Genomic DNA, 18547 nt, shown 5'->3' with positions numbered 1-18547 from the left:
CGTGTCCGGTCGTCATGGACATGTCCGGGCCACCCTCCGCGCTGGCTTCCCTTACGACCCCCCTTCATCTTTCCTGGCACGCATTTGCTGACAAGTCTGTGGAAATAGCACAAAGCACGCCTCATGTACTCGGCTGTGACGGAAATCACTGCTGCTTCATAAAGTATGGGAACCGGTCCATCACGACGTCGCGTGCGTCTCGGATAGACCGCGCCAGATACTCGGTGTTCCGACCTGCATATCAGTACATCAGGTGGTGAAAAGGTTCGAGCTCGCACACGCAATGTACAGAGCGACGGTACTAGTCCCTCAAAAGTGCGGCTGCCTACACGGGCGACCGCTTGCTGCATGGCAGTCAGGACATTGAGTTCAGTCCATTCTGCATGCTATTGTAGTAGATCAATTGACTGCGGAGATATCCGTGGAAGAGATACTTACCGTCGCTGTGGTCAGGATTGCAGGCAGGTTTCGCAAGCGTCAGCTAGTCGATGAATTCCGGAGGGACAATGGTTACCGTCCGCTTGAGCTTCTGCCTGACAATACCGACGTGATATAAGGGTCTTCGAACGGTCCTTTGAGAGAGGCGCGTCTCGGCTACGAAGCTATACCGAACGTGTTGCCCCAGTCATGAAGATAGCTGTAGGCAGAAGAGAAGCGCGCCAATGGTGCATGGGGCACATGGGTGTTTGGGTATAACAAACACATGGGTTTTATTACTGTTATTACTATAAAATACTATAAAACGAGAACGTAGGTCTCGCGGGGGTACACTGCCTGGAAACACTGGAAACATGACACACCGGAGTACAACTAGGCATATGTAGAACGTCGCCGGGTGATTATACTCGTACAGTGTATATGTAGGATCTGTCCGAAGTTAAGAGACGAGATTGAAGCCAAGAGACGAGAATCAAAAGAAGCGGACAAGATGTGGTCAAAATGTATATGTATATGTATATGCCTATTCGCCAGCATCTAGGCTAGAAGGGGTATATCTGTATTGAGGGAGTCCAGACGGAAGCGGCAGCGCAGATCCGAGGGTATAGGGACACATGTGCGGGGTATGAGGAAGTGAATCCTGGGTTAAAGGATATGAATCCTGGGTAAAGGAAATGAATCCTATGTAAAGGAAGTGATTCCTGGATAAAGGAAGCGAATCCTGGGTATGAGGAGATGTATCCATGGCGGATGTGGGGAACGCGGCCGAATACGCATAGGCAAGCGAGTCCAAGCAGATGATCCAGGGGTATTAATGTACGAGTCCGGAGTATAGGATTTGAATCCTGGGAGGAAACGTATCCGTGGGGTATGTGGGAATGCGGCCGATCAAAGAACGTAGACACCGAACCGGATGTATGGCTTTGTTTGTTATGGTAGAAGACGAGGAAAGTCATTGGCAGACCGTCACGGACGCGAACCTGGGAACTGGGGGAGACGACGCAGGAAAGAAACTCAGGGACGGAGACAGGGAAAAGGCAGGACCAAGAGGTGATGTGAGGCCAGCGATGCATCCAGACAGACAAGCGGAGGTGTCGGGGTAAGCACGTCGATGCGATCGGCAGACGTGGGCTGACATTTTCTCCGACGATGACGCACCGCTGTTTGGAAGATTAGAGTCAACGACGTACCCAGGCCTTTGCTATTGGCACGATCGACATTGCGAGTGCTGCTTCTCCGATTGACAAGTGCAGAGGCTGACATGGTGGTCGCTCCCCAGATCCTCCGCCTTCCATGTCAGCCTCTGACCCGGTCGGCATATAAACCGGCTCGAGGTCGAGTGCTTGGCCTTACCGCTTTCCACCTGCTTCCATCGCTGCATACCTGCTATCGTCGCTCTACACCTGCTATCATCGCTCTATACCTGCTCTCATCTCTCTGCGTCGACTCTTGTCTACTTTTCCATCGCCGTGACCTCGTTCTGCATCCGCCCGTATCCTCGCTTCGCAACATAAACAATTTCAAGATGGACACAACAAACATATATAACGCATGGGAGTCATTGAAGAGGTCCGCTCGCAAGTTCTGGGTCCTTCCGGGTCCCGTGCCCGTCGCCTTGTACTCCTTCAACCCTCGACGTGTGTCCCCGCTCCTCAAGGACGACGTCAAGAACTTCGTGGCCGACGTCCTCCAAGTCGATCAAGACAGCGACGGTGTTGAAGTTCCAATTGACCGGCATACCTACGAGATGACCAAGAAGGTGAGCTTCCTGACCTGTTACTGGCCAAGCACCGAGCTCATCAGTGCAACAGCTCCATCTGCGTATCCGAGAGGAGGTTCGTGTCGGTACCAAGGGGAAGTCCTCTGCAGAGGCTCGCATTGCCAAGGTTCGTAAACCGCTCACTGCACTGATGACCGCGACGTGGCTCACACAAGTCACTCAGGAGATCAAGGAGACCAGCAAGGCACTCAAGAAGGTCGCTCGTCGGCGCGACAGGGTCAGTGCAATTTCACACGGACATCGCCAGGAACTCGCTCTGCTACGGTCCCAGCCTCCATGCGAGCCGCCAGCCGCCTGTCAGCCTCTCGCATCGCCAGCTCAGCCCACCTCCCGCCAGGCGATGCGCGAGGCTCGGTTCGCAGAGAAGCACATGGGCGTCCCCCGCACCATCTACCTCGCCACGAAGGCCATCAACGGTCAGCATCCCTCGCTCACCAAGTCTGTGGAGGGGCATGGCCGCGAGACGCACCGTTCCCCGCTTGTGCGTCGGGCGAGGGCGCATGGGTTGCCGTTCTGCGGGACCGATCGGAGGCCTGCGAACAAGTACCATCCTCCCTTCAATCAGAGCGGGGCGGTCGTACCGGAGGACGTCTTCGCGAACTTTGATGAGGGGAGGGTGGGGACGATAGTGGACTTCCCGAGGAGGGACGGGTATGGGCCTGTGCCGATGGATGTGACAGCTGTCCCACCGGTTTGTCGTCTTCTGTGCTATGGGTGTATGGGGGTGCTCACGAGGTTCCCTGTAGGGGTCGCCGATGAAGGGTCTCAGGTCAGCCCCACTTGAGTACCCGACTGTTGAGGTTCGTGGGATCATCCTTCGTCCTCGTGCGCGTTGGCTGATCACGTTGTCATCGCAGATGGAGGAGACGTCCTCCGAACCAACAGTGTGCTCATCCCCTCCCTCCCATTCTACCCCTGCGCTTCCCCAGTCGCAACGCCCGCCGACGATGTCGACGTACTGCCGCAACCTCGGGCATGTATCGAACGAGATGGCCTACGCCCTCCGGAACATCCGCGCAGCCAACGCCCGGGAGCAGTCCCGGCTCCCTCAGACAACGCCTGTCCGCGTTCGGACCCGAGCCGGACCCACTCGGGCTCGGGTGGTGCCTCCTACGCCAGTCAAGTCTCGGCGCCAGGGACGGCTGGTGTCGGTCGGTGGCCCCTACTAGGGTGCTCGGTCAACATCCCTAGCCGAGGATGGTAGTCGACCGTCAACACCGACTACTCTCCTCGGCCATCGAGGCCTCACCCCTCATCGACGCGCTTACTCTCTGTCTGGATGCTTTGCTGGCTGCACATCACTTCCTGGTCTTGCCTTTCCCTGTCTCACCTTTCCCTGTCTCAGTCCCTGATTCTCCTTGCGTCGTCTCCCTCGTCTCCCCCAGTTTCCAGGTTCGCGTCTGCCAGCAGCTTCCCTCGCCTTCCATCTATAACAAACAAAGCCACACATACGGTTCAGTGTCTGCGCTCTTCTATCGGCCTCGTTTCCACATACCCCACAGATACGTTTCCTCCCAGGAGTCAACACCTGCACATAGGATTCAACTCCTATACTCCGGACTCGTATTCCCTATATCCTTGGATCTGCGTCCCCATTTCCGTTTGGACTCGCTCGCAATTTCGGCCTCGTTCCCATATGCCCCACCGATACACTTCCTCGTACCCAGGATTCCCATCATCAACCCGGACTTGCATCTCTATACCCTCGGGTCTGCGTTGCCGCCTCCGTTCAGATGAGGGGCAGCTCGGTCCCCATCGCTAATCGAGGACGGTAGCCGTCAGTCGACGACGACTACTCTCCTTAATCATGGAGGCCTACCCCTCGAAGTATGCAGAGGAAGCCGAAGAGCTGTGGTGTCCTGGGAGGCGCTCATATCTGAACTCGATGGACTTCTCCCATGCTGTGAAACCCTGAGAAATAATCGCAGTGGACCCCATCATCGCATCAGCCCCTTCATAATAGCGTCTTGCATGACAACTGCTAAATCACCAGGGGCGTCAGAAGCACCGCTGGAGGCGAAGTTTCGAAAGCGAGGTAAGCAACTTGACTGGCTCGAGGTAGCAGGAAGGTGCAGCTCAAGAGGCCGATCGCTATCGACATTGTTACGTGACAGGAATTATTACTTATGCAGGAACAGGCCCCTTGTACAGCCCTACTTTCAGAGGCATTGACGGCTTCGGGCTGTTGCCTACGGTCGGGAAACGGACGCCAGACAAGACCCAATTCACCTTCTTGTCGGACTGTGCGAATGTGAACTTCGACAGAAGGAGACACAGTACAACCTCTGCGAAACAATATGTCAGCGACTGCAAGGATTTACTAGTAGGACCGAATGCTCACTCATCTCGAGCTGCGAGAATTTGAATCCACTGCAAGTATGAGAGACGGTAAGCGATGCCAATCACGATCGGACGTGGTGTCTTACATGCAAGCGCGACCGCCTCCCAGGAAAGTCATACTGCAGACGGAGCGGTGAGCAATTCCGCAGAGACGCGTCTGGCAGCAACCGAAGTGACGACTCGGAAACGTACAGGTTTGAATATATGCCCGGAATCTTGGATTCAGTGACGCTTCCGGGCAGGGGCGACAGCCAACGCTCGGGCTTCCACTCTTCTGCATCCTCGCCCCAGATGGCCTTGTTGCGATTGGACGCGAGGAGACCGACGGCGACGACGGTATCCTTAGGGACGAAGATCTCGTGTATCGTCTTGCCGTCCACACCTCGGATAGGGTGCGATAGAGGCATCACCACGTCCTCTCGAGTCCTTCATACGGGACGGGAACAATCAGCATCTACGACTGAACGAGAACACGCTACGCGGTCCTTACTCGCGGAACACCTGAGCGACGGGGGCGTAGCTGGTCATCGCCATCAATCGTACGGTTCACGTTCATTGTACAGGACAAGATCACTCACAGACGCAAGGTCTCCCGGCAGACTGCGTCCAGGTAGGGAAGGGAGACGAGGGCGTCGTACTCAAGCGGCTCCCCTTTGGATGCCTCCAAGATCTCGTTCCGGAGCTTTTCCTGCACCTCCGGGTGTTGAGACAGAATGGTGAGCGTGATGGACAATGCAGTGGAGGTAGTATCCATCCCAGCCAAGATGAATGTGCTGACCCAGAAGTAGTTAGCGCGGTTTTGGTGTGTCGAGCTAATCATTGGCCGCTCACGACATTTGTGCAAGGATCTCCTCCTCCGGCAACTTATCTTCATCCGATGCCTCGACGTTTGCCTTCACTGAAGGGTACAGCATGTCAAACCTTGATTGGCGGCGATGGTGATCTAAGAAGACTTACGTAGAATACTCATGATGTCCTTGCCTTCGCCAACCTGGTGGGCGACGGCTTCGTCACCCTGTTCTAGAGCCTGCTTCTTCAGCTGGAAGATCTCGAGGGAACGCTCGTGCATCACGTCAACAATCGACTTGAGCTGCTGCACGCCCTTGTGGGGGAACATGTCCAGGAGCCACCGGCGGAATGCAGGCGGGCCGAGATCGCTGACGTACGGCACGAGGCGGCGTAGCAAGCTCACTTCCGCCTGCACAGGCCTAGTTACAACATGAGTGCGTGGCAGACCATAGCAAGAATTGGCAATGCTCACTGGAACAGTTTGATGGCGCTCGCATAGTCGTCAGGTTTGTCTGTGACGAGCGGGTCGAACGAATAGCCAAGTCCCGCCTGGCCGACCAACTCGAGGGCGGTGCGGCCCATCCACGACAACATGTCTATCTCGACCATGTCGTTCCCGTCGATGCGCGACTCGAGAGCCTTCTGCAGCTGTGATAGGGACAGGCCCGTCGGTGCCTAGGGAGAGCCAGCGAATGAGGAAGCAGACGCACCTTCAGACAGACGTCGTTAAAGATGGGAATCATGCGACGCATGTGGGCGATGGAGAAGACGGGGTTGAGCAGCTTGCGTTGCTTTCGATGGTGCTCGCCTATAGAAGTAAGAGATCGGTATGAATGGCGGCCGCAACGAGAGGCGAAGCGCGACTACTCACCGAGCGTGCCGAGCAGCGAGGGGCCGAAGTTCAGGAGATTGGACCTGAGCGACGTGAGTTGGGCGACGAGCGACACCATGCCGAAACGACGTACTTGATGAAGAACGCAGCTTCCTCGTAAATGTACTGATCCTTGACTATGATATTGTGCATCGCGGTCGGGTCGAAGACAAACAGCATCCGGTGCTATAGGAGAAGGAGGAGTTCAATACGTATTCGAGACATAGTGGTGAGGACGTACGCCGAGAGGGCCATGCAGCTTCACAACGCCGTCATACGACTCTAGACTCTTGAGGAAACCCCAGCCATTCTTGTCGAGCAGCTGGCGCAGATTGCCTGGAGCACGGATGTCAGACAACAGCATGAGTCCACGAGATTTGCTTGCACACCGTAGATGAACGACTCCGCAGCAGGACCTGGGATGTTGTCAAGGGGCGACTTGACGAAGACCTGCCGGAAGTACTTCCACAGGAACCACGTCGCCGAGCAAATGGCGATCCCTTGGAGCAAGGATGCGAGCATTTCTACCGAGTTGCACTGGCGATTGTATCAGTCAGTCGAGAGGAAGAGGGAGGGATAGGACTGAGGAGCAGACACGACGACGCACACTCCTATATACGACGGACGTACCTCTCAGGCCACCGACGGCAGAACCCCACGTAGCTAATGGCTTGCGACAAATGTCCGTCGGGGCCGGGCCATGTGGCTATTCACGTCGCCCATGGGGACGTAGCAGCGTCACCCTTTCGGATGTACATGAGAGTGCGGCGTCGGCTTCGCGCTTAGGGCACAGACGGACCTGTAACGCAGAAGTCAATCAGGCTCTCATCGCTGGGAGCGGGGTGAGTTCTAGGCCTGCAGTATGGCTCACATGATCGGCTGCAGAGAAGGCGATAACAGGCGGTTACCTCATAGGCTACGTCTTGGGGAAGTTCGCAAGCTTTTGCAGTATACTGCTTCGGCAGATGCGGGGGATACCCACGAGAGCGCTTTCGGAAACGTACGTCGGTCAGTGTAGTAGAACGAGAGTCAGCATGCGACTCTTACGGTTCATGTCATTGGGGTTAGGCACTCACCATGACCGTAGACCCGACGCTTTCGGTTCTGTCCAGAGGATCGGGGAACAGAAGCTGCGAATGAGTCAAGCGCACTGCGTAACTTGGCGTGGGGAGAGCTCCAGGAAGGCGATGCAAGGTTTCTCAAATGGAAGTCTTCTGAGTATCAATTTCGTGGAGAACTTCGAGAGCGGGATTGCCGGTCGGGCAATTGTCGAGAACGGCACGCGCTCTCCCTAACGCGGGACGACGTTCGCTCGTGAGGTCCAGGGATTGCTGCTAGTCCGAGCCACGTGCATATCGTTCAGCCTCGGCAATGATCAGCGTATCCTGGCGAGGTAATGACCCTTCGAGTCGAAGGAATATGAGGCCCAGACACGACAGCGCAGCTTGACAGCGACAAGCAAGGCGTCTGGGATAGGGCAAATGGTACCAAGACTTGGGCAGTACGGCATCCCGGGCGGGTAGCGGGTGGCTGAATGGGGATGGGGAACGCTTTCTGTCAATCAGTAGAGGATGAGGAAACGCTACATGGCTGACCTTAGTCATGCAGCCTGATCATTCCTCATGCAATGTGTAGCCTGAGGCTCCGTTCGGTGCGTCAGGTTAGAGTAGGATATGTTTAGTTTTCCCTACCAAATCGCCGTAGCCGCTCGGAGCCCCACGCCCATCACTGAGCGGCTACGGCGATTTTGGCTTGTAAATCAACCCTATTCTAATCCTATCCGACGTACCGAACGGGGCCTGAGCCTGGTACTACAATTGAAGGCGCCCGATGGAAGCAAACGCCCCAGATAAGCAAACATGACACTTTGAGCCGAGTAGACACTGTGCCATCCGCGGCGAGCGTGGTAGACGTTTTAGGCCACGGTGATCCCAAGAAAAATGCGTGATTGCTGTCTGGTTCGTTCCAAGCGTACTGATGCGGAGTAGCACGGTAAAGACGGCTGCAGGCATGACTTGACTATATGGTGATGACTAGTGTGCGATAGCCTTGAAGTCATATTTGGAGGGGATAGATCAAAGGTATGCCACGGTACACGACGATAGAGAATGATGCATGAAGTTCTGAACATTGAAGACGCTCGAGACAGTTTGCGCCGATGGGCGCTTGATAGCCGACCGTGTCAGACCGTCAGCTCCGGGACCCGGCTGCTGCCCAATGCGGGTAAGTGCGCGAACAACACACGCCTCCACCTGGTCCGTGCCCACCAGCTTTGAGTATATAAGTCCGACCCCGGCCTTCCTGTTTCCTCACCACTCTGGCCTTTTGGCTTAGATCAAGTGTAGTATCTGTTCTTAATAGTTTAACCACTATTATGAAGGCACCGCCTTCATTTTTGGTTATCTTATTTTTGCCGCCCTTGCTCTCTGCGCTCTGCTTGCAACGCGGAGACGGGATGACCTTGCCACTGCACTGCCGGCTTGTGTCGTCGGGGGAAGCCTCTTCTCTCTGGGGTACTCTGGGACCGGTCAGTCGACTGGAAGCTCGGTGCATCAGACATTTGAAGGGTTCGCATCGTATTGTGTTCTTCGGGAGTTGTTGGCGTAGCCTGCTCCCTTACGCGACGTTATGCCAGCCAACTCATGATTGGTTTGGGATATGTATGCCTTCGAGTGTCCCGCACTGGGTACCAACGTGGTCGGAGGAATGAGGACAGGAGTTCACGACGTATTGGGCTTGAAAGTCCTGGACTTCTCGTGTTAAGCGTCCCTTGGAAATCGCCACCTAAACCTGATGTTCAGACGTCGACTTTAAGCCAAGAAACTCTCGCTTTCACGGCCCCGCTCGAAGTAGGACACCGTCTGAATTGGCGGTATGTATCTCAGATCGGGCAGGTCGTTCCGAACCAGCAATCGCACTGCGCGGCGCTGTCTTGTTCATCTCTCTCATCGATACTTGTCGATACCACCGCGACACGCCTCGATGGTTATGTTGACCACTGGCATTTGATTTATAAGGGCAGAGTGCACCATGGTTCTTACGACGTCATAACTATATCAAGGGGACGTGTGCTTGGATAGTATGACTTTGCTCGTTTGCGCCATCAATGCGTTTGGTATGCAAGTCTGTGCATGGAGCCAGGAGCGCCTGATGCGCCAGCCTAGCGAGGGCACCATGACGTCATAGAGCAGGTTATAAGCACTGTCGCGACGTCCCCTCCGTTCCAAAACACATCCAGCCATCTCGCACCTCCGTCGACGCACGGACAGAAAGACCGCTCATCAATTCAACGCACTCTACTCGCCATGCCTGCCAATTCCGGTGTTCAGGCAAGAGGCTCCGGTCGTACCCTGGTAAGTCGACGTCCTCAATGCCCCCTGCCGCTCGCAAGCCGTCGCATGAGAGATCACTCACCGCTCTATGACGACTGCGCAGGCTATCGCCACCGTCACCGCCGTTTTTGGAACCCTGGGCTACATGTACGTCGCGGGGAAGCAAACGAAGAAGGAAGAGGGCCCCGCCTCCATCTACAGTGCGTACACTCGTCTTGTCACTTCGTCACGCGACCTCTGAACTCCTTGTGCAGGAGATGACGCGCCAAAGGGCGTCAGCGACGCACGGCTGAACTCGGCAGACGTTCGCGGGACGGTCCAAGGCGACCGGAAACCGTGATTGCGCCGTGATTGCGCCACGGTAGAACGCCAGAAGGACCTCAGTGCTCTCATCTCGAACATTGAGACAAGCACTTGTGTACTATATATATATATATATACACCTGCACCGCTACTGCTGGAACGGATATGTCAATATAATTTGCGCCATACGACACCGACCCACTAGGATCTTCGTGATTCGAACCGGAGGTGTTGGCACGCCTTCTGGTATGAAGCTCTTAGAGCCTACGCTCGACTACTGAATCCTCAGTTGTGGGAAACAGAATACTGACGGACGGTATGAGGTGGCAACCATAGGCAAAGTGGCCGGAGGAAAGCCAGCCTGGGTCGCCGAGCGAAGTGTCAGCGTGGGCGCTTCAGCTACCTATCTTGGCCTCGACAAACGATCCGGGTTTCTCCGAGTCCGGACCACAACGTCCACTGGTCGCTTTTCAACTTCCGGCTTTGCATGCAAGGGCAACGGGAATAGTAAGCTCATAGTATCATCGCTGATAATCCGGATGCGCTGCTGCCCGAATTGATCCAGCTCACGTCGTCAGGAACCATGCAAGGGAAGATGTCACGGCAATCTTTGCATCCGACTAACGCCCACTACGTTGTGCCGCGCGGGCTCGATCTCTGTAGTTTACAGTCCTGTGCCTCGCACAGGACCCGGCAGCAAGGTATGTAACACATCTGCTCGTCCAGGAAGCGGTGATATGTGTACACGACAGTCTGGCCATTAGCGAGGCGAACAGCAAGAGTATCACAGGAACTGATTGCAAGACTTCGACCGATGTTGGGCTGTCGTGGACGGTAGGCGACGTGTTCTTCGCAATCTTCCTGGCCGCGGGGACTGATACATCCTCTCTCATGGCGTCCACGACTTTCCTGCGGCGACGACTGCGACGACGGAGAGATTTTGCCGCAACGCAGGCTCCTCAGCCTCGCCACGTGGATTAACCAAATGCCTCGCATGGTGGGCACCTACCCTCCACGCCCGCTTGGGGCAACATATGGAAGCTGTCTTCGGGCCAGGACCGGATCTTAGAACCTCTGAAGCCATGTCGTGATTGCACGGTACGTTCGACGCGCTTCTCGGAACGTTGTATTGTATGGCGAGCACACCAACCTCGCCATCTCTTCGATGCGCCACTGCACGCGAGCGCGTGATCTGTCCGCCGCCGGAGCGTACGGGACTTCTATCGCGAAGAGAACGAGCGAGAGGGGGCCGGGATCGGATCAGTCGCTTGTCGAGTCCAAAAGGGTATAGGTATACGTGCAGATGTGGATACACAATGCGCCAGATATGTCAGCCGACAACGTCAGCCCGCTGAGGACCGCAACAGCAACTCATTCATTGCACCACCGCGTGGAGCCCCAGGTCCATGACACCCACCCATCCACAATTTACAGAGCGCCCTCGGGCCGCCAGGGGAAACCCGCCACGGCTGGGAACGGGGACTGGTCCGCCGCAGTGCTGCCCGTAGCGACCGAAGTGAACGACCGGGCGCACTTCATCGGCTGCAGCGCCTCGTGGCGACGATACAGGTCAATCTCTTCTGGGGAAGGCATCGGCGGGAACGTGCGCGGGTCGTCGGGGTTCTGAAAGGACGTGACGGGGATCAGATGCCCGCCGGTGGATCAAACATGCACATGGGTAGGTGCGATGCACGTACGTAGAGGAGTGGGCTCAGATTCACGAGCCTGTGGACGGTCGGTGGACCGGGAGGGGCGCTGCCGCTCCGACGGCTGCGTCGGAGGCGCGCCAAGGCGCGTGTGGTAGCGCGCCACTTGTCGACGACGACGATGCGGGACCTACGAGCGGTATCGAGGATCCGCTCGCCAACGCCGGCCGTTGTGTTCGTCCACTGCCGGACCAATACAGTGCCTACCTCGTCCATACCGACCATTGTGGCAGCCCGCTTTCGGGCTAGTCTGTCTCCCCACTTGCGGACGACTATGACGAGCGCCGAGACTATGGCCGCCACGCCGATGATGCTGCCGACTATTCCGGCAGTGACCCCGAGGCTCCCGGTGTGATGCATCTGTTGGGTGGAGGCAGAGGAGGCAGGGAGCCGTGATGAGGAGATTGAGTTCGAGGTGGCTAACGACAACGTTGTGGCGAGGATGCGAACGAGGTTTCATTCGGTCATATCGGAGAAATCGCCAAAGTTATGAATGAACAATGATAGGCAGATAGCTGGAGTTGTGCGGGCTCACCTTCTGAGGCGTTGGATTTTGCGGCTGCCAGGTTGAACGTATTGTTCTGCGAACCAATGGATCAAAAGGGTACTTGGAGACAACGGATGGTACGAGGCACTTACTGCGAGTGGTAAGTATGCCCAAAGAGGTACCGCGGTGTCGTTGGGTATTAATTCGGGGTATCTAGAGTGAATCAGTCAGTTTCCATCCTTCTATATAGTCAGGCGGGGAAACTACGTGCTGTTCGACCGAAACCTTCGAGCAGTACTCGGAGAAGGACGACCATCTGGATAAGACAAGTGGTCAGTCGCACCTACGCCCAGACCACCTCAGAGACGTACGGGTATATGCGACTGATTCCGGCCCCTTGACATACAGCACATGCCGCCCACATTGAATAGAGCACTGTATTGCATGCACATGGGTATGCAGAGCCATTCAATGGTCCCGAATAGGAATACGGGCCTGAAGGCAGTCCTGGAACTTGAAAGGCTATGGGGGCCAAGTCAGCGCACGCATCCAGGTCAGATACCTTGGGCAGGAGACGCACGACCGTAGCACGGGTACTGTAGCCAGGCGGTGATCAGGCAAGGGCTCTGAGCTTTCGAGTTGCGCATCTGCAAGTATCATATCAGCGTCACAATATCGTCGACGTATGCCATGACCAGAGGAGATACCCAGTCATAGTCGTCAGAGCAGGTAGCATTCGTACTCTGCCCGTTCACAAACTGCAATAGAGCGACAACGACGGCGAGAAGCATGCTGGCTGGGGGATGCGCCTCAGCTGCTCCGTCGTGAGACTCATGTAGTCGCATTCTGGCGTGAAACTCGGAAGCATCTTGACCGATGCATCGACTAGAGAAGAGAGTACGGTAAGACACGATGAACATCATCGCGGTGGCGCACTGATATCAGAGACCTACATAACGTGTCCAGTGTAAGACCAAGTTGCACGTCAATTACAATGGCGGATGCAGCACGGCTCGACGACGCATCGCGCAGCCTGGCGTGGAAGTCAAAAGCTAGAGACGTGTTCAGTACATAAGTTTGAGGTCATCGATCAGGCAACCCAGACCGAGCAGAGACAGAAGAACAACGATGGCGTCCCAGAAACGAGCGGCGGAACGATGACTCGGAAGCAATACAGTGATTGACCCCATCTATCTCTACAACCTGGAAGGACGAGCTATCGTGAGACAATGTTGGGCACTCATAATGCAGACTCATGAGGTAATTGCCTTGCCAGTTGACGTCGACCAATACGGCGGAAGGAGGGACTGGGAGATGCATGTCAAGCATATGTACCCGGCTGCATCACGCGGAAATCCCACGAGCGTAACCTGTGCCGAATAGTGGAAACACACTAAGCGCTCGCCATCCGCATGCATGCTGGCTCTGCCTCGTTCGTCTGCCCCTTCGCCGTCTCTTCTCGCTCTGCTCGACCTCCTTGGACAACTTCGAGCTACACGCAGCATGTCAGTGGTCCAGGAAAGGGAGTGCACAGGGGATGCGTCCATGCCACTTTGGTGTGACGGCGCCTTACGGTAGAGCGAGGCTTGCGTATAAGGTACGTTCCATCTGTGTGTCATCCCTCCCGCCTTCTCCCCCACCCCCTGATAGGCCACCGGTGTTGAAATCCCCTCCTGTATGCTCTCTGTGTAGTACTATACAAGCATGGGCCTCATATCCGGAAATATGTCGATATTTGCACTATGTCGCTCGGTGTGCTAGTCACGTCCATCTGCGTGCCGTCTACTCCATGCATTTGCCCTAACCCTTGGTGGTCCCGTCTCTCGCTTGCTCCGTGTTATGCCCGCGCACCTTGTGTTCTGTCGCGTGTCACTCATCTCCGCGCTCTCGTGTACATCCACACACCTCTTCGGACGCCATCTATCAGGTGCTGGTCCCAGACCATAGCGTCCAAATCTAGGATAATGAGATGCCTGGCAACCCCGTCCGCCTTCTCAGCTTCATTCTGGGAAGCCTTTGGACGCGTATAGTGTCCAACCGGTCACGCAGGAGATGGACCTGACCATGCGCGGGTTCCCAGAGATGTAGCTGGGAAACTGGCCGGCTTGGAAATGCGAAAAGATCCATTGCGCAGTCTATCATGATGCCGGTCATTTTGGGGTCTTTTCCTGCAATGTGTGTCGTGCACAAGTGTCAAGGCCTGAGTGAATGGAGTACCTGTTCCATCGTAGACTAGACGAGACGGGACGACCGGATGCCGTTGGGCGTTTGATCATATTCAGAGGAAGGGCGAGCTGGTCCATAGGAACCACATCGTAGGTGGACAACGTCAAGGGCAACTTGGGCAAACGAGTTGGTGCTTGTTCGCCATCACCATGAGATTAATCTCTCCGTCACGGTACCTCAAAAGACTATTGTGACTCAGATACGAAACATACAAAATGCAACTCCAGCCAACGAATCGATCGTAGACGGGCCCATCGGTTCACTGCGGAGGAACACAGACAGCTTACCATCGTGCTAGATGAATCTTCAGCAGCGGGTCATGGGGAAGCGAGCACTAACGCACCGAACCGCCGCAAATAAACCAGGGAACAGACGACACCGGCAGCACCAAGGACGATGGGATGAAGGTTCCAGGTACGTTCGTATTTCGCGGAGTGCCAGTCCTGCATGACCTCTAGTACTGTCTGCACATGGCTGGGTGCTAGTGCGGAAGATTCAGAGGAAGCGATAGACCTCGCCGTACTGACGATGTTCTTGATCTACGAGAGTAGTCAATAGATAGTCCCATCTTCAAGAGAAGAGAGACGAACCTGGCGTCCATTCAGTGGGTGTTTCGCTAGATGAGACAAGTCGCGTTCGCCAATCGCCGTATCGGCGACGCCAGCCTTGGATAGGAATGTTTGCCAGACCTTTTTGCGAGAGGCGAAATCAAGGTCTGCGTACTTCACGCAGAAGTGGATGCGGCCTGCACGGATCGTACGTCAACTCCTTTCCAGACCGGCTCAAGCAGTGACCACGTACTCTCGAAGGCGGGGTCCATCTGCTGGATGAGGTTCGTGGTGAAGATGAGGATACCGGGGTGGTACTCGACCTGTCTGAGGAAGATCGAGACCAAAGCATTTCGCGATACATCAGTCTTGTCCCGTTCCTGCAAGAAGACGTCCGCCTCATCCAGGAGCACGACCGCATCCCAACGCTCTCCGAGGCGTAAGATTCGCCGCAAGTGGCCATCGGTGTCCTCCGGGGTGGTGCCGAGCTCGCCAGCGCTCACTGTGTAAAGGGGCTTGCGCGTGATCTCTGCGACAGCCTCAGCGGTCAGGGTCTTGCCGCATCCTGGATTACCGCACAGCAATCCAACCAGCCCTCTCCCTTTACCGGCAACGATATCGTCGAATCCTGCAGGACGGGATGCATGTTGTGTGACAAGAGATTGGATGAGAAGCTTGTGCCTCTTCGGAAGCACTAGTCTCTCGAATGGTTCATCGGACCAAGCTACCTCCGTGATTCTGTCAATAGCGAAGGCACCTGGACCAGAATGTCTATCACTGATGTAGTCTGAACAAGTGTGTTTGGGACGCACCCCAAGACTTGGTATTGAAGCAGAAACCGAGGAGCACCGGAGTGCAAATCATCAGTTCAAGGTCTGATAGCTCCTCCGGATTCAGCCGACGATTGACAGTGCGCGCGAAACTAGCCCTTGCTTGGTACCTGAAGAAGGACTCAACGTCGACCATGACTCGTTCGTTGGTCTTCGCATTCAAGCCGTTAGCTCCTTATCGAGGAAAAGATGTAGGAGACCTACCACCAGCCTTAACCCATTGCCCACACAAAGGGTCGCTATGCCTTGGTGTTGGTAGAAATGCATGCGCAAATTCGCATAGACCTTTCCCCGGGATATCGCTTTCTCACGAAGTGCTGCGCTATCTGGATAGTAGTCGAGGGGGCAGACCGGCAACTCGAGGATAGAGTACGCTCCTGAGAACTGTGGGATCTTGAATTCGTACTCAGCGAGGCCGAACTCGGTGGCGTCGTGAACGATGATGTCGCATTGGATCTCGAAGTAATTTCCTTCCCGAGTATATCGATATTGCGATGCCTTCGCGTGAGCCACGAAATGCTGATCGGTAGCAGAGTCGTAGCCGTGGACATAGCAGTTCGGAGGGAAAAGCGCCCAGAGGTACGCGTAGGTGATCTGCTTCTTGCTTACGAGTAAGTTGAAATCCTTGATAGTGTCGGCGAGATCCTCTTCTATGAGGCGTAGGGCTGCTTTGATCCCGTCCATGAGGTCTTGATCCTGAGGCTGGTGGGATGCCTCTAAGGTCCGACCCCTCTCTACAAGTTGCGCGCGCGAATGGAAGAACAACTCCCGGCTAACCTATAGTGTCACTCAGCATCCTAATTCATGGACGAACGTCATCAATTGGCTTACCGAGGGTGTCTTGCTTGTTAGATCGAGTCCTTTCACCCCCCGATTGATTTCCGCTAACAAAGCCTGCAATCCTTCGTGATGAATCTCTATCACTGTACCCTCGAGTTGACCCCTGGAGTCGATGCGTCGCTTGACAAGAAGGATAGGCTTCTTCCTGCTGATTTTTTCGACCGTCGCAGGCCTTCGTGACTTTCGGAGCTCGTATCGGGAATTGCGCCTGCAAAGACTCTTTAGTGTTTGCCGTGACTCGACAATCAAGAACGCGTACTGATTGAAACTGTAACGGACTCAGTTAGTTTGAAGCATGTGAACGGTAGCGTCAAACCCACTATAAGTCGTAACGAGCAATCTCGGTACGCTGAGGTCTAGATGGAGGATCGGGTACAGCATTCACTTCGGCTGGTATACCGGAGGGGTCAGACAGTTGAGTGGTCATGAGAAGACTGCTCAAGTCTCTGGATCGAAAGAGGTGCTGAGAGTCACAGATACGGAGCAGGTGTTCCTAGACGGGTGCGGCATATAAGCAGCTCCCGGCAGCTCTACCTTCCGAGTTCTCGGCGACGCGAATCAACGCTGCGGCACGCGTTCATGGAAGGACCCCAAAGGCGCGAGGCCAAAGAATGCAATTAATGCGGACAGTCCGATCACAGCCCCACAGAACCGGTGGTGCGCTCCACGAGTATCGAACCCACACAACAGCTTCCAGGTGTTCAGATTGTCAAATATCCATGAGCAGCAAGTGCGCTGTTTTCGCGTTGCAGGGTCCCTGTAGATCTTCAACAGCCACCAAAGAGGGAAGCCATCGTGCAATCTCTTGGCTCTCGAAATGGCCTAGGCAGTTCGAGATGAGCGGTGCAAAAAGTATAGTGTGAGGCAGTCCCTGCCAGAAATGCACTTACCACGAGTTTATGTTCACAATAGGCGCCGTCCTGAGGCCTGGGTCTCTAGTAAGTGCAGAGGTCGGCCATGTTTCAGGCTGACAGGATGCTCTCCAATCTCCGACTTGATCGAGATCTCGGACAAGGCTCTGGTTCTACGGCGCTGTGAACGTTCCCCATGCCTATGATGGTGCATCTGTACAAAAAATAGGCGGGCAAGGTCGCGCGTCGTGCGTTCAAGTCCGTGATCGTGTTTGGTGCTGTTTTCCAGGTCTCAGAATCTAGATTTATCCGACTTTGTGCTTCAAGCTTCGAGGATTTCCAGTGTTACAGTTTGCTTTTCTCATGTTTTGTCGTATTGAGATCCTAGTTCTGACTCCAAAATCGACTGCTGGCTGCCCGGTTAGCACAAGCAGAAGCACGACGTAACACCTGGGTGTTGTACTTGATTGCACTGACGTTTGATGGCGGCAAATGAACCGATATGCTCGGCTATTCTCAGCCAGCGCTTGGCATTGATCCCGAAGTCAGTCAACCTCTCCTGACAATGACATCGCGCGAAATATGTGCATAAATGGTGATACATGTATTCCAATAACACACAGACTCCATTCATAAGGAATTCTGGGGAGACAACGCCCGATAAAGGTGTACGGTAAGGAGGATGCCTGATCTACCCGACACCGGAATCAAACTGCAGTCGTGCTTCCAGTGTCAACTCCCAAATCCTACATACCACAAGGTATTCTAGCCTACTTCCTAGACAAATATGCTCGCTGACATGAAATCCACAAGCAACAGTAGAAACACACAGCAAGACCTGAGAGTACAATTAATGTACAAATATACCTCCATACATGCCTTCCACTCCATCACCGGTACCCCCAACGTACTTCATAACACGCGATTCCATGCAAAGCACCGGTATTATCACTGCTACGGGCTTTGGCACGTGGCCGGAAGATGCGAATTACTTAATGGCTCTTCAACCCCTATTTAAGGGCGTTAAGATGCTTAAGCTGGCAATAAGTCGGTATAAGGCGTAAGACCTAAGTTGCTCGATTAAGGTGACCATTATATAAGCTGGGCAAACGTTCCGCACCGTCGTCGGGTGCGCTGGCCTCTGTCACAAGGTTTGCACACGTTCTGACTGGTCTCTCAATGTTCTCTGCTCTAGCATCGGAACGC

General features: G+C 54.9%; 5 protein-coding genes across 5 annotated transcripts; 2 read left to right on the top strand and 3 right to left on the bottom strand.

The window, feature by feature from the left end:
• Positions 1–1963: 1963 nt before the first annotated feature.
• DICSQDRAFT_171777 (uncharacterized protein) lies at positions 1964–3387 on the top strand (the record flags this gene model as incomplete). Its single annotated transcript, XM_007367468.1, has 6 exons — positions 1964–2197; positions 2250–2324; positions 2382–2435; positions 2490–2909; positions 2965–3018; positions 3076–3387. The coding sequence occupies 6 exons, from the start codon at positions 1964–1966 to the stop codon at positions 3385–3387; spliced, it is 1149 nt and encodes a 382-aa protein (XP_007367530.1).
• A 955-nt stretch (positions 3388–4342) lies between these two features.
• DICSQDRAFT_64244 (cytochrome P450) lies at positions 4343–6740 on the bottom strand (the record flags this gene model as incomplete). The annotated part of the gene is made up of 14 exons (XM_007367467.1): positions 4343–4503; positions 4560–4588; positions 4645–4677; positions 4751–4984; positions 5049–5078; positions 5137–5331; positions 5390–5456; positions 5516–5766; positions 5820–5995; positions 6058–6155; positions 6219–6262; positions 6313–6404; positions 6460–6554; positions 6608–6740. 14 exons carry the CDS (start codon positions 6738–6740, stop codon positions 4343–4345), a joined length of 1638 nt encoding a protein of 545 aa, XP_007367529.1.
• A 2783-nt stretch (positions 6741–9523) lies between these two features.
• Positions 9524–9890, top strand: DICSQDRAFT_171775 (uncharacterized protein; the record flags this gene model as incomplete). Its single annotated transcript, XM_007367466.1, has 3 exons — positions 9524–9571; positions 9654–9750; positions 9805–9890. 3 exons carry the CDS (start codon positions 9524–9526, stop codon positions 9888–9890), a joined length of 231 nt encoding a protein of 76 aa, XP_007367528.1.
• Positions 9891–11135: 1245 nt separating this feature from the next.
• DICSQDRAFT_181773 (uncharacterized protein) lies at positions 11136–11919 on the bottom strand (the record flags this gene model as incomplete). Its single annotated transcript, XM_007367465.1, has 2 exons — positions 11136–11476; positions 11551–11919. 2 exons carry the CDS (start codon positions 11917–11919, stop codon positions 11282–11284), a joined length of 564 nt encoding a protein of 187 aa, XP_007367527.1. The 3' UTR covers positions 11136–11281.
• A 2461-nt stretch (positions 11920–14380) lies between these two features.
• DICSQDRAFT_181772 (P-loop containing nucleoside triphosphate hydrolase protein) lies at positions 14381–16917 on the bottom strand (the record flags this gene model as incomplete). Its single annotated transcript, XM_007367464.1, has 9 exons — positions 14381–14566; positions 14616–14811; positions 14863–15017; positions 15074–15577; positions 15633–15801; positions 15855–16427; positions 16482–16698; positions 16750–16758; positions 16811–16917. The coding sequence occupies 9 exons, from the start codon at positions 16915–16917 to the stop codon at positions 14556–14558; spliced, it is 1941 nt and encodes a 646-aa protein (XP_007367526.1). The 3' UTR covers positions 14381–14555.
• Positions 16918–18547: the final 1630 nt, after the last annotated feature.

This window comes from Dichomitus squalens (genome assembly GCF_000275845.1).
Source record: "Dichomitus squalens LYAD-421 SS1 unplaced genomic scaffold DICSQscaffold_25, whole genome shotgun sequence".
Lineage (NCBI taxonomy): Eukaryota > Fungi > Basidiomycota > Agaricomycetes > Polyporales > Polyporaceae > Dichomitus > Dichomitus squalens.
This window is presented reverse-complemented; position numbering and strand designations above follow the sequence as displayed.